At 39.9% G+C, this 15,500-nt stretch overlaps 1 protein-coding gene across 1 annotated transcript in view; it reads left to right on the top strand.

The window, feature by feature from the left end:
- The window catches only part of COL19A1 (collagen type XIX alpha 1 chain), a 201,151-nt gene extending 192,199 nt beyond the window's left edge, over positions 1–8,952 (top strand). The window contains exons 47-50 of the mRNA XM_059829068.1: positions 831–897; positions 1,574–1,729; positions 8,410–8,487; positions 8,723–8,952. Coding sequence (XP_059685051.1) covers positions 831–897; positions 1,574–1,729; positions 8,410–8,487; positions 8,723–8,859 — 438 coding nt within the window. The 3' untranslated portion in view covers positions 8,860–8,952. The remainder of the gene's footprint in view (positions 1–830; positions 898–1,573; positions 1,730–8,409; positions 8,488–8,722) is intronic.
- Positions 8,953–15,500: the final 6,548 nt, after the last annotated feature.

Genomic DNA, 15,500 nt, shown 5'->3' with positions numbered 1-15,500 from the left:
ACAGGATCAGAAAAACAAAGATATCTCTGAGATAATTTCAGTGTTCTGTTAAGAGATGGAAAAAGTATACCCAGGTGATCAAGCAGTTCCTTTTAATTTTTTTTAAACATGTGCTATAGATAAACTTTAATTATTTATTTCTTTAGCTCCTGACAAATCAATATGGCTACTCAATAATTTTCAAGTTTTTCGTAAGCTTAAGAGCTAAAGTGTAAGTCTTTGCAACTGATAAAGAAAAGGAGGCAGACAAAAATGATTGTCAATAAAAGGGAAATCAGCATTTAAAAAGACAGTGAAATGCTGCGTGTCAGTTGTAGATATCTTGGTTTGTCTCCACGTGCACACAGGCATACATCCATGTTATGGGTTCTTTTTACCCTCAGTCAGATAGGGTAAAGCTCTAAAAACCTTTTCCAGTGAAGTTATTGAACCTGTGATGCAGTTTTAGTTAGTTGACTGTGCATCAAAGCAGTTAGTCCCTAGGGGAGGTGAGAAGTTGGCAAATGCTATGCAAAAGGCAAGTAAAGTATAGCGGTGTCACTGGACATCCTGACTGTCTTATGCAGATTAATTTCCATCACATAACATGCTGATCATCTTGACAGTTGGGAGTGCCTTTTCCACTTCATGGTGTTAGTAGTCTTTATAATACTATCATGTATTTGCAATAAAGTGGCCTTTGCAGTTAAGTAACACAAATATATTTAAATATTTAATTTTTGGTGAAAGATTTACATTTTTAATGCTAATTTCAGCATTTTTTTGTAGCATCATAAAGTGCCCTCTGTATGTTTCTTCTGATACATATCACCTTTTTTTTTTCTCATCAGGCTGATATAGTTTCACTTGAAGAAATAAAAAAATATATCAAACAAGAGGTTCTTAAGGTTTTTGAAGGTAGGAAAATGAAGTATTTATACAACTAAACAAATCTTAAATTCTGTTCTAAATGTTTTACATCCCTACAGCCTTTATATAAATTTCTTTACATGTCATGTAACTTTCTTTGGACTTAGCAGCTGCCGTGTTGCTGTAGCTGTGTTTAACTGTTGTTTAAGTCTACTTAATATAATTATGTTCAAACAATGATAAATTTGCTGAGCACTTACAGGTTTTTTCCCAACTGTTTCCAGGGTTTCAGCACATTCCAAGAACTGTTCGCAGTATTTAAGCTCTACTTTGCAACTTAATGAGTTACAAACATACAAGGTAGCCCTTCATTAGGGGTGTTAAGTACTAATTATTCTGTGTTCATGTATTTTAAGTACTTCCATGAACAGGAGTCAGAAGTCATTTGAAATATTGCAATACATTAGTAAAAGAAGAGTAGTAATAGAAGCTTTAGTACAAATTCGTTCAGGTTATTTCAAAGGGTAAAGACTCAGGCGTGAGTCTGAGTTGGAACTGAAGGCCTCAGTACTTATAAGGAGCATTTAATACCTTGACATTTAGAAGGATTAAACACCTTAATTCCAGAAACTTACATTAGCTGGGGCTTTGGGATTTATTTATTTTCCCATATTTTGCTAGCAGATTTCTTACCCACTTTTTCTTGTGTCCTTTGTTAATGAAGAAAGGATGGCTCAGTTTGTATCCCAGCTGAAGCTGCCTGCTGCAATGCTTGCCTCCCAAGCTCATGGAAAACCAGGGCCCCCAGGAAAAGATGGGTTACCAGGGCCACCAGGAAAGGATGGTTTGCCAGGGCCACCAGGAGAACGTGGAATTCAAGGTAGGAATTCCAAAAAATGTTCCCATCAATTGTATCTTGAAATCTTTATACACTTGCTAATGATTATTAAATAAGCCAGGATTACCTATCTAGCTTCCTAATGATTAACTTTTAAAATTGTACTTATGTTTTTCCAGACTAGACCTAAATATTAACCCATAGTAAATGTGTGGATTTTACTGATTAAAAACTCCTAATCAGTGCATTTTATTCTAATAAGTGATAAAGTTAATTACTGACAGATATCTAAAGCTGACAGATACCTAGACTACTGTAGCAGTCATTTTTTTTTCTCCAAAATACTTTAACAAGGAAGAAAAACTATGCCAGAACCCTAATGTAACTATTTAGATCCTGTTCCATGTCAAGATATCATCTTATTTAAGAAACAAAATTTGATCTCCAAGTCTGAGTGTTCTCAGCTCTGATCCTGAGACAACACAGGGGAGGAAAAACTGAAGGCAAATACTATTCTTTAAGCAGCAGTGAAAACTGAAATATTACCACATGAATTCTTCTTACAGTGAAGTAATCTATTTTCACAAATCAGTTTCAGAGTAATCAGCTTTTCAGTATACTCCAAACTGTAATTTGTACATTGCAATGCATTTGGACAGTATAGGACTCTCGTTTCACTGAACTGTCTTTCACTGCAAAATTAGCTTCAAGGGAACCAGACTCGTTGTAGCTGTGCTCTACTGTAGAGTCAGCCTCTCAGAGATTAAAAGGAAGAAGAGAACAGAATAAAAGGAAAAAAGAATTTATCGATGAATAATATTTTGTGGGTGGGTAATATGTAATTTGCAGTTTATCTGTAGGTAGTTCTTTATTATCTTTTGTTAGTTTGGTCTGCTCTGGAGTCAGAGCAAGTCAGACTGGAATGAAGAACATGAGAGCAAAGCTGAAGATGTGTGGATCCTAAAGCTATCAGAAGAATAAAGACTTACTAACATTGATAAGCGCAAACCCCTGACAGAAGCTTGAAAAATGTGATGAGCTCAGAATGAGAAGAACAAGAATAAAGGATCAAGGAAAACAATAAAAGGCTTAGCATCTTACAACACTGACTTCATCATTACCTAAATATTCAGATCACTGTAAACAGTCAACTTCAATGTCAGTGCCAGATTGTTCAATGATGATGTATGTGGTGGATAGTCTCAGATGCTTCTGGGAAGTGGAACGCTGTATTAGGCTTCATTTCCAGCTAGTGAGCATCAAGAGTAGAGACGATAGCTATGCTTGGGAAAAAAAAAAAAAGCTGCTTTTTCATGCCTTATGCTTAAGTAAAAGTAGTGCCCCACGTATGCAGGATTTCCATTTATTTTACCAATATGCTCAATATTTTTTTTAATTAGTAAAATTTAAGCTAAGTGAGAAGAATTTACTTCTCTGATACATCAAAACATACATAAAATTATACTTCCAAGGAAAGAAACAAAAATTTGTCTTGCCTCCTTTTTACACTCTGAGATAGTCCCGTGAGAGAAGCACATTTCCAAATACCCTTCATGCCTTTCCCAGTTGTGCCTGTGCGTGTTATTGTTTTGTGCCAACAGTAAAAAGAAATTCAAATCTCTGAGCAGATTGAGAAGTATCCTTCCGTATTCCAGTTTATTTTCAGCCATAAAAGACATAGCGGAGAAGACTTCTTCGAGAAGCATGTTACATGCATGTGTGGCTGAGACCATCAAGGTAGCATGCTGTGTACATGTATGCCCAAGTCATAATATGCAATGGAGATGATATTTGGTATTGACTGCCAGATATTCCTTATTATAATTCTCATTTGGTTGTAGCCCAAATTGCCAACTCCAAGGTTTTGCTGCATGTAGTAATATACCTTTGGGCTGGCAGAACGGAACAGTCACTTGTCCCATACAGCCAGTGAAAAGAAGTAGATACTGTTGGAAAGCAATTAACAGGACCTCTACAAACACCTCCAGACCAGTTTGTGATGCTGCACGCTCAGCAGAGAGCCTGCTAGAGCCAGCCAGCGGGAAGGGCAGGAGTCACCATGTGCCCAAGGAGGTGCATTATTTGCAGCTTTGCAGGGGTCCCTCTGTACGCCTCGAGTGTGGTGCCAGTTCCCCCCGGAACTGGTCTGGCCTCGCCTGGCCAGATTCCACCAGAGCCTCCTTCTGCACAGCAAGCCAACAGGTAGGGGTTACTCCCAGAGGCAGGAGACATAGATACTAACTTTTTGAAGTGTAGACATGGTCTTCAAAAAGTGTATTTAAGGAATGGCTAGACTCTTGGGCATAGAGTCATTCACTTCTAATGAAGTCCATAATTGTTACCTGCTGGCCTTCAGCAAGTTTGTTCATAGTGTACCTCAGGTACTTCCCAATGGTTCAGGTAAAAATAATTTTGATTTTATATGGTGGTCTCAGTAAAAATACAGCATGCAAACAAAAAACAACAAAGAATTGCAACATAAATTATGAAATATGCAATTGGTATTTAAACACACTTTGTATAGTAGTGATTGGAAGATTTTTTTATATATATATATATTTCTTCATTTAAAAAAAATAAGCTATGGCATATGCACCAGCAAGCTGGTACTATGAGGCAGTGTTACCAGTGAAATGTACAGCATCTGCTTAAGGGGGAGCAGAGGAACTTGTTTACTCTGTATACCTTTTAAAGGATGCTAATGTCTCATAGACAAACAGGAAGTTTATTTCAAAACTTTATTGACAAGCTATCGCAATGTCATCCATTTGCAAACAGTCAGTCAGATTGTCATGTGTTAGAGGATCTAGCTCAATTAATTCCACTGACTTAATTGGATTTTTGAAACTATAACAGAAAGTGAATTTTCATCCATTAGTCCAAATTCACCTTGGCATAATTTTGCAATCCAGAGATGCATATTATCCTTTACGTTAATATGACTATTGATTTTTTCTCAATAAAGAAAAGAAGGTTTCATCATAGTTAAATTTCACTCTTTCTATCAAATTAAGAGTTTTTTATAGGTTCTCGTAACTCATGGTAGTCTGGAGGAATCAAGCATCACAGCTCAGGGAAGAAAAATACCATGTGATGAATAGTCAAAATTCCTTTATTGCTGGTTTCTGTTGTAAAATTTGTATCTCTTATTATTAATTTGCATGGTGGGAGCATCTAGAAACCTTGGCTGACATCAGGAATCCATTGTAGTGGATGTTGTCCAGACATGGTCACTCTTCCAAAATAGCTGCACTGGTTTCAAGCGTTATCTCCTGTAAACTGTTCTTTGCTGTGGAGGATGAAGTTAACCTGTTCTACTTTGATTTGAAACCCAGCTACTACCTCTCAGCTGAGAGGGCTGTAACACAGAGAAGGAATTCAGAATATGCACTGGAGGCTGGATGAGAGGACTTGCTCTCAGCACCCTTCCTGTTGCTTTGCAGTTGTTTGTTTTTAAGAATACAGGGTTTTTGCACAGTAAAACACAGTGGATACTTCGGTCTCGTTGTTCCCTGTCATGGTAATGTGTTTGCCTCATATTTGTATTAAAGAACCTCAGATTTCTCTAGATATTTGACATGCTAGTTTCAGGTGCTGCATTATCCATGCGGATGGAAGAGGGTCTCCATGACATAGGTGGAATACCTTTTGGAGCTGTTTAAATGAGAGAACTATTTACCTCCAAGTTCATAGACATGAATTTGCGTCATTTCCAACTAGAGCTGGGGGTGTTGTGGTAGCGATGCTTCTGACCGTGGTGTTTGTGGACAGCACCAAACTGTGAGCTGTATTTCAGCTATCACCACTCATCTACGAGCAGAAGAAAACTTATCCGTTTGAACACATACTGGCTCCATACTGCTACCAAGTGTTTACCGTATGGTAAACATGTACCCCCGTTGGGTACATGTTTACATACCACAACTTTTGGGTTGCAGAAATCACAACAAAACTTCTGGAACCCGAGTGAAAGGCTTTGCTAAAGCAGTCACCTTTTGAGTTAAGCAGGTACCTCTTACTGGAATTGTAATTCTACCAGTAAAAATAGACAGCAACTTGTATGTGCCTTTACTTTAAAAACAATAAATCAAAATCTGATTTATGTGTATGGTAATATTCTTCTTTGACTGTGTATGAGTTTGTCACTTTAAGCTCAGAGAAAAGGTCATATTATCCTCTAGAAGTGTAATCATGGCCCTACTTCTGAGCAAAATATACCTCATTAAAAATAAAATATTTTCTTGCCAGAATTACACATTACATTGTTTGGGTCGTTTACATATAGGCCTGTTTACTAATACGCTTACACCCTGTTAAATAAAGCCTTATTTTTAGAAAAGATATCGAGGAATTTTTGTATTAAACTTCAGTGTCAACAGATTTTACCTACCACTGTGTAGAAACTACACCTTTGCATGTGTATTCAGATACAGCTAGTAATGGTTTACACTACCCTGGATCATATCCCTGGATCATACATTTGCATTGACAGGCTGCTCTTTGTCCTGTTGTGGGGTTTTTTTTCCTTATTGTCTTGAATCCCAGTGATGTTTACAGAGTCTTTCAGTCTATCTCAGTCCCTTTTCAAATGATGTCTTAGATACCTACAGTAACGGTTATCATGGAGATTGTCAATGTGAAATATCGTAAATGTGATTTCTTTCTTTTCCCCATAACTAAAGAAATGCAAAACAAATTATTAGTGGCAGCACTACTTTGTAAAATTACAATTAACTGGGTTTGTAGTAAGAAATATACTGTAACTATCTATTGTAAATGAAGAAACATAGAGATATATATAATAAATAGCAAATGTAATAGATCCTGTAGTTGTGTGATTGAGCTTCTCAAACAGTAGCAACTACTATGCGTTACACAAGATTTTCAGAGCAAACCAACTTGATGTAGTTATAAATACTACTATGGTCATTAAAGAGCAAAATCAAGATTCACAATTGAACACAAACACCTACATATTCCCTTTTCTGAGTCTTTATAGCTTGTGTGCTTTTATGCCTTGTTCAATTCTGCTTAACACAACTCAGTGACCAGAATGCATGATTAATATTCAGTTTGTTTCTCTGCGAGCTTTTAAACAGTTGATTTTCTTTTGTTATGTTATGCATGTCACTCTGCATGGATTTTCTAATGTTTTTGCCTCACTGTAATTTCCTTGTTGGGGTGCTAAGAGAAGAGTAAGATAATTGTTGCTCTGTTTTGAAACCTAGAATGATTGCAACAGATAATAGATTTTCTACCCAAGTGTAGAATGAGCTTGTGTTTAACGGAAGGCTTGAATACTCTGTGTACCATTCCTACTGCATTGTGTCTGTTGTAACAGCCCTGAATTGGTACCCACAGCACTTACAATAGTTTCCTTCTGGATTATCCTGTAAAGTACCAGTGTTGCCATAGACCACAGTACACTGACAAGACAACCTTTGCCATCCATCTGCCAGTGCCCATTAATCTTCATGAGACATCAGGTGGATTGATACCACTATGCTGCCTGGTCAGCCATGACTCTTCTCTTTTAATTCAAACTAAGTTACAGCTCTTCTCAAGAGGAAGTTTATTCTATGTCATACGCAACACTGAAAATATACTGGTCCCTGAAGCAAAACAAATTTAATTCCAAATGTGACCAGAAGTTGAAAAATTAATCTTCAACATAGGTCACCCTACATGCCAACGTCTGAGGTGTTGGGGGCTGAAGAGGGTTTCCTTATAATCCCTTTTAAAGTAAGGGGTTGTGGCAGGTGTCACACTTGTTCCTTTAAAAATGCCTCCATCCCCTGTCCTACATAAATTACATGGTTTAAACAGGAAAAAAAACATTTGTAGATGGATTCTTAACTTGAAATATTAAGGAAAATGTTATACCAATAGCCCCGAGTCCTCTGCTCTAGAGCAGCCAGAGTGTTTCCAACTAATAAAACTTTTTACAAACAGTTTAAGGAAAAAGAAGGAGGGGTTGGACATGAGTTGCAGCACCTGAGAACATGGAAGCTATTTAGATAAATACAAAGCTATGGGCTGTGAGGAAAACAGACACAAATCTTCAAAGTACAATTAGTAATCACACCTTGTTAATAATATATAGCCACCTGGGTCAAAGTAAGCCTCGCATGCTAGAACCTGAAATCTGCACAAGCTCTAAAGATGCCTTATTCCACATGAGGACAGCTGTGTAACGCTGGAGGGGGAGTGGGTCTTCTCTCGCATACAGGGGAGTATCTAAGCATACAACTACCAGTTTACAGTCTAAAAAGTGCAGACATAAAGATTTAGGTAGAGCGGAGAGGGCGAAGTCGCGCTCAGTTTGTGGGCCATCGGAGAAGGGCTGGTCAGACTCCAGATGGCCTTTGGGTTGGTGCTTCACTCCATCAAACAGGTAACACTGGAGCAGAATACGCATTTGGTTTTTTATTAGAGGAACTTCAGGAAGGTAACTTAAAAACTTGGGGGGGAAGGTTCGGCTAGTGAACGTAGCGAGAGTCCTCTGGGAGAGGATGCAACGGTTACTGCTAGAAATGCTTATATTTTCCAGAAGGAACTTACAAATATGAGAGCTGTATCAGAAAAAAAATACCAGTCTCAGAAGAAGTGAGCATGTTTTCACAGTTATATTTGTCTTGATAATTTCCTGTCAACAAGATATATGGAAGATCACTGTTTATAATAAGAGGACACTCTTATTTTCGTATCTTTATTCTGTGTAGGTTATAGAGGACAGAAAGGGGAAAGAGGTGAGCCTGGAATTGGACTGCCCGGTAACCCTGGACCACCCGGCCCTGCAGGTACAAGTCTCTAGATTTATTTCTGCTATTGTTATTTATGAGCTAGCAGGCCTTTCTCCTGGTTTTCACACCGGTTTTACACCTGTGCCCTTCCTCCCAAGCTTGGTCGCAGCATGAAGTCAGATCCGCCTGCCTTCTTGCGGATGAGCTGGCGTGCAGTGATGTCAGTGATGAAACGCGGGGCACTGCATGCACTCTGGCAAGGACTCTGCTAATTCTAGTTTTGTTTTACCAGCTACTGGCCTGCCGGGCCCGCCGGGAACGCCAGGCTCACCCGGACTGCAGGGGCCACCTGGACCCAATGGGAGATGCAATCCAGCAGATTGCTATTACCACGTATCACAGACTCAGTCACGCACCAGCAGGAAATAAAAACCCTCTCCCCTAGACACTTGGGTTCACAGTCACTTTTCACTCCTCTCAATAAGTTAATTTAACCTTTGAAATATTTGGTGCATTTTTTTCCCCTTGACACTGCATGGTATATAATTTATAAGGCACAGAATTGAGCCTTTTTCTATGTTATTTGCAGTGTCATAATTATGAAATGATGACATATATTTTCCAGAGTGCATTCCATGTGTTATATTTCTCATATTTATTTTGCTTAGAGGAGAATATAGGCCCAAATAATTTTCATAAGCTTCTTTCTTCAGACAAAAAATGTTTTATTATAACTTAAGACAGTATGGGTGCCTCAGTGTGTAAGCTGCCTTTAGTTTTCTTGCTGGTGGTGAAGTTTAAGTGGAGAAAATGCGTTTCTGAAGTTTCAAAGCATACCTGTTCATGGCGAATGCAGGACCTGAGATGGAGCGCTGGGAACTCTGTTTAGACTAAACATTTGCATCCCTCAAGGAGGCTCCGGCACACCTTCTGAACCGGGTCTGTGTCGTGCACCACGAACACTACCCACCGTTTCAGTCAATTCCTGGATGTCGAAGAAGGCAACAAAGATGTGTTTATGATCTCTCTAATACATCCAACATTTAGCTTCAGACTGGAAATTCGCCAGGCGTAGCCCCGAGAAGCATCTCTCCTGACTGGATGTTGTCCCAGCTGAGGGCTTGTACGTTCGCTTAGTCATGGTTACGTATACTCCAGATATTAGACTGCTAGGGGCTCGTGTTGATGTTCCCAACTGAGAACTGGCATGTCTTCTAACCGTTATGTGGACTTAGTAAGTGTACTATCATTGCCTGTAATCCAGCTACTCTGCCATTATGTCTGATTACCACCGAGACAACCCCTTGCTTTAGAGCAGAGGGTGGTGGGTACCCAGTGAGACAGTCAAAGAAGGAACTTCACAAGCCTCTAATCTTACTGGTGGCACAGTTTTCCTCTTCCTCCTGCAATAATCATGTGCCAAAATAAGCTTGAGAAGAACGTGGCAACAGTAGAACGCAAAACTCACAGGTCCTAATAACTGGTTGCAAAAAATGGAGTTCAAGAGAAATTCAGAAAAAATGCAAAATGCTCCTTGGAAAGCTGTAGTACAGAGAGCACAACTGCATGCAGTTTGCAGTCATTGGGTAAATCCTACAGGACCAGACATTGTCAACGAAGAACAAAACAGAACAAAGTGTAAATCCTATAGAGCTCAAAGGGTTGAGTAGAAGAAAAGATGGAGAAAATCGATCACACAGAAGCTGATTCTGAAAAGGAGGGAGGAGGGTTGACCAAAGTTTCACTCCTGATTATTAGGAAACAGATGATCCTAGATTGTTAGTCCTACGGAGTTTGCTATAGTGCAGTAGAAAGTGAAGGTGCTGTTGGGAGAACACGGACAGCTATAACCCACAGCCTCAAAATAAATCTGTAGTACAAAAGCAGTACTGAGGATTCTTGCCCCATCATTAGGAAGCCAGTCGTTGTCTCCCACATCAGGCTGGGAAGTGGTTTTGGTGACTTGGTGCTTGAACAGTACTGAAACACCAGGGAAGTATTCCCAAATTGGAAGTGCTGGGTTCCAGAGAAGCTGTTGCGAGACACGAATCTGGCTGACTTCTGGGTTTTTCTTAAAAGCAGTAAGGAATGAATGGTGGGAGTCTTAAAAAAAAAAACATTGGCATTTGTTCTGAATAGAGTTCCTAGCACTTGCACCCAGACCAGAGCAAGAGGTAATAGAGTTAATCCAGGTAGCTGGAGAGCACAGGTAAGCCTTAGGCTCAGCTTCTGAGAGAGAAAGCATACCCTAATAGCAACCTCGGAGTGCCACTTAATGTGCTAATCAGTTAGGCATTTTGAGGGAAGAAGGTGCTTAGCACAAGAGTGGTGTTTAAGTAAACCCAGAGATCAAAGGCTGAGAGTAAACACCTGGGACAGGAGAGAGCAGCAGGAAAGAGGATGGCAGAAAACCTGTGGCATACCATGCAACCATCTCCTGAAGGGAATCTGTGAGCTGTAATATGCCCTGCAGCTGGGGACCCCTTGGGAGGGTCAGGGTGCTTTGTCTGTCCCTCCTGAGGATGGGGGATGGATGGGTCAAAGCCCGCAGATGAACCACAGTCCTTGCGCCTCCTTTTCTGCTCATGCCTCGCTGTCCCTTGGACGCAATAACTGCCCCTTCTCTAGGCCAGCGCGTCTGCCGCTCTGCGGGCGGTGGGCGGCCGTCCGGCTGGGGTGAAGGTGTGTTTGGAACAAGTGGTCCCCCCTGTGCTTAGCTCAAAACACGTTGCTCCCATTCCAGACCTCCTGTGCCCATGGAGCACGTCTTGGTTTGCTTTGCGGTGTTAGCCGCCTTCCCAGATCTGGTCCTCAGAGCGCCGTAGTTGTGCGAACGCTGGGAACTAGCGAGGCAGCTTGAAAACGAGCGCTTGTTTCTTCTGAGGTGTCTGCTGCTGTCCGGGCCACAGGTCTGCCAGCTCAGCGAGTAAAGCCAGGGGCCTTGCACCAACGTGTATATATTGGTGTATATACACCAGCGGAGGAGCAGACCCCACATACTGTTCTCCATTCAGTCAAATGAACTGCTGGTCAGGTATCTTGCATGAACGTTTTTTTCATTGGTTTCTTTTTACTTCTTTAGTAATTCCAATATATGTAAAAATCTAAATATTTTTTTACTTCCTAAGTTAATTTTAAACTTAATTTTCTGTGATAATATCAAAAAGGGTGCTGTCTTGTCAAGAGTATTCGCGTGACTGAGAGATTTCCAAGCAGCCCCCGTCCTGGAAGGCTGTAGACTATTGCGCCGCGTTAGCGGTATGTGTATATTTTGGGGCTTTTAGCTAGCTGAAACCGAGCATCTGTTATTTGCCAGATGCAATTGGTGTATGTTAATTTACTTGAACTTGTCGGAAATTAGAACACTTTTTATATTTGAAGAAGTTTTATTTTTTCATCTATGTTTCCTACAGATGCCTTTTTCTTTTTATAGGCCCAAATCTAAAGGTCTTTTTAAAATGTATTTGAACACTTTGAATTTCTTTGCAGGTAACTTTGGTAATTATCTTGTCGCATTATTTTTTTATTTTGCTAAAAGCCCACTTTAATTTTCTCATGTGAGAAAACGGGTATTTTGTTATATGGGCTATCTCGATACCTTTTTAAAGATGCCACGCCCTTCACTGCAGTAGAACAGAGTTAATCCCAGCTTCACTTCACTTCTCGCTGGCTTGCTCCTACTCCATATTTTTAGAATTGAAAGCAGAATGTAGCTGGAAACGTGCTTCTGCATGGTTTTCAGGTTTGGCCCCTGAAACTTCTTTGCAGTTCCAGACTGATGTTGTCGTAGTTTTTGGGAAGGGGGCGGGGAGGGCAGAGGGGTGCTAATCTATTTTGCGATTTGCTTTATCGGTTTTGTATCTGTTTTGAGCAGTCTGTGCTGCAGCATGCATTGCAAGGAAGTAAACACGGAGGATTATTTTTTTCCAGTAGCACAAGGTATTTTTCTGGTTTGGGAATGTTTACGTACAACAGGACTTTGAACAGAAATATCTTTGACAAAATGTTTTAAACCTTTCTTAAAAGCTCTCTGAGCTTTGTTCTAGTTCAGGGTCAGACTCTTATATTTTATGGCAAGTTGTGTTATCATCTACTAAGAACGTGTCGGGATTTTCTTCAAATAGCTGTGTACAGAACTGCTCAGTTTGCCTAAGGAAAGTAATAACTTGGTAAGAGGGAAACTCTTCTGAGGCTGCAACACACCTCTTTTCGCCCACACGGTGGAGTTCAAAACGTCTTTTCAGTACAAAGGAGAAAGCCTGGGCTGAACTCGCTCACCAGCGCAAGAAATGACCCAGTGCTGCGTAGACGCGCAGCGCAGGAGTCAGTGTTTCTGATTTTGTTCTTCAGCCTGACTCCCCCCCCCCCCCCCCCCCCCAAATCCATTTATTTTTGCATGGTAGTATTTGCAGAAATACTGCCTTTCTTGGATAATTATTTTCTGGTAATAGCTTAGATTTTATTTGTGTTTTGTATATATACACTTCATAGAACATGCAGTAGCGGGACATCCCGCTTTCAGGCATCATTTACTTCCACTGCAATGATGTTTGTCTCTAGGGGAGCAGGGAGTCCGCTACGGTTAATAAAATTTACAACAGCATACTTCATACAATCAAGTAGCAGTGCAGCCTACTTACTGTTTTAAGAACCAATATTTTTGTCTTAAACTGGATTTGGTTTCAGTGCTAAAAGAGCACTGTGATATGGAAACAGGACTGATTGTATCATCCATCCTCCCTTTATGTTTTATGATTGTGGATGTTAGATATGCACAGCTTTGTTAAATAAGCGTATTTTTTAAATTAATGGATAATCACACAAAATATTTTGGCACTTCTTTTTCACAGGGGTGAAATACTATTTTTCATGTCAGTGTATACTCAAATTTTTTCTTCTTTTTCTGTAATGTTTACATAAAAGGCTTATAAAAACCCCACGGGCTAAACTAGCATTTTATAAACTTGTTTCTCCAAATATACTGTATAAAGCCAGCCCCTAACCTTGCATTTTACCAAGGCAGTAAAACAGCTGCTCTAACGTGACATGTTAGACCATGAGAAGTATCTCAGGAATCAAAACAATGTTGGTTTGGGGGCTTTTTTAATCGTGGTTTTTGTTAGATTCTGGATGTTCTGAGTCATATAAATTTTCCTTGAAATCTGTTGTGTCCGCTACAACTAGATTGTACTGGATGGATATCTAAATCCATCTGCATACGCATAGGTGGGTGTAGGCCATGGAGAACAAGTTTAAGCATGACCTTGTCTTGGTTGGTGTTTAAATGGAAAACTCAAGCTTCATCATACCTTAAGGAAATGTGGTTTTCAAATATTAATTGCTAACAAACGTTAGGGATTCTAGACCAAAATAAGTTTGTAGCTAAAAAGAATGTAGTCTACATGTCTTTTAGCAGTTTTATCTCCGAGCCTGCTGTTCTACAAACACGAATGCATTTAATTATTTACTGAAGTTTCAATGTAAATATATTCTGTCTCTAGTCAAAATATTTGAAGGATTTTCAATGACAATACCTTATTTTATTATTTTCTTTCATTTCTGAATGACATGCAGCTGTCATTGAATGAATCACAGTACGTGCCGACTGGTTGCTTCTTTCCTTCATTATATTTTTGGTTTTCAACATTTAAGGTTCGGTTCAATGGAAACGTATTAAGTGGATAGAAAATTGCTTTTTACATTATTATGTGGCCATATACATCTGAAATAGGAAATGTTTCACATACTCTTGGTGTGTGGTTCTGTCAGAAATTACCACCTTTCCTTCTGTGTCAAATCACAAAAGGGAGGATGCAACTGTGAACGAGAGAAAGGAGAGGCACACAGCCACTGCAGCGAGCCCTGGGGAGCATTTGGCGCCGGGTCTGGCTGAATTCAGGGTGGGGTTTTGCTTTCGACCACACCGAGGTCAGGCTTGTGCTTCCTACGGGTTGGTGAAACTTAGGGCTCCACGGTCTGAAGGGCAAAAAAAAGTGAAAAACTTTGGCGCATATATATATGGAAGTTAGTATAATCTCTGAATCAGATGCAGAGAACTTTCTTGTCTGAATATGAGCTAATCACTTTTATTCAAGAAAATGATTCACTGAACCGTTTAGGTAACTTTAGGTATTTTCGTTATTCTCTTGCTGCCTAACTCTCCCAGGAGCAAAAAGAACTCCCAGATCAATGGCATTTTAAAGGATGCTAGGTAATAATTTGACCACTAACATGATTTTCTTTCTTCGAATTTCATAATGGCTTCAGCAAGCTTGCTTCATATGTTGTCTAAAGCTGCCACAGTCTTACTAGTCCTTTTGAATGCACACGCAGCAAGCAAAACAGAACAGCAAAACAAAAGATAGAGGCGAGGGGAATAAAACTGAAGCTGTAACAAATCAGATGGGAGTAACGTGCCCTACAAAATAAAAGCATTTCTTCTTTACCTGTGATCTGTGAGCAGAGGAGATGCAGTGACTGCATTTTAAGTGTAAAGGAACCAGAAACTACAGGGCCAAATAATAACACAGTGATGAGCAGGTCAAGCAAACACATTTCACCCAAGTATCTAAGCAATTTAAAAACATCTGCAAAAACATAGCATGTGTTCGTACATGGAGCACAACTGCTAGGAGAAACCACCACTGTTGTCTCTGAAACTATGGGACTCGGTTTCTTGTTCGCTCTTTCAAGTAACCTTGAAAGTACCATCCTTCTTGAAGGAAGAGCAAATTTTAGTTGTAGATACGTGTTTGACTCTGTGTAAACTCCAATGACAACTAAGGTATTCAGGGAAGCAAAATCTAGCAGAATCCTCCGCAGCCTTGCTTTCTTGCCTCAATTGGGTGCTCCAGCTGTTGCTCTAGAGCCATCACTCATCCTTTGGCTAGAGAGATGCCTTGGCCTTTGTGAAATACTCACAAAGGGCTTTTGGTAGCAGTTTGTACTTGGTTGCTCGAACCCAGTGATGGCTGTGGCAGAAAACTTCTTCTATATATACACATATATAAACTATGTATGTATAACACACACACACACACACATATATCTTGGTGCAGTATTTGGCAGCA

The sequence above is a fragment of the Gavia stellata genome, chromosome 2, assembly GCF_030936135.1.
Source record: "Gavia stellata isolate bGavSte3 chromosome 2, bGavSte3.hap2, whole genome shotgun sequence".
Classification (NCBI taxonomy): domain Eukaryota; kingdom Metazoa; phylum Chordata; class Aves; order Gaviiformes; family Gaviidae; genus Gavia; species Gavia stellata.
Note: the sequence above shows the minus strand (reverse complement) of the source record. Positions and strands in the feature narration are given on the sequence as shown.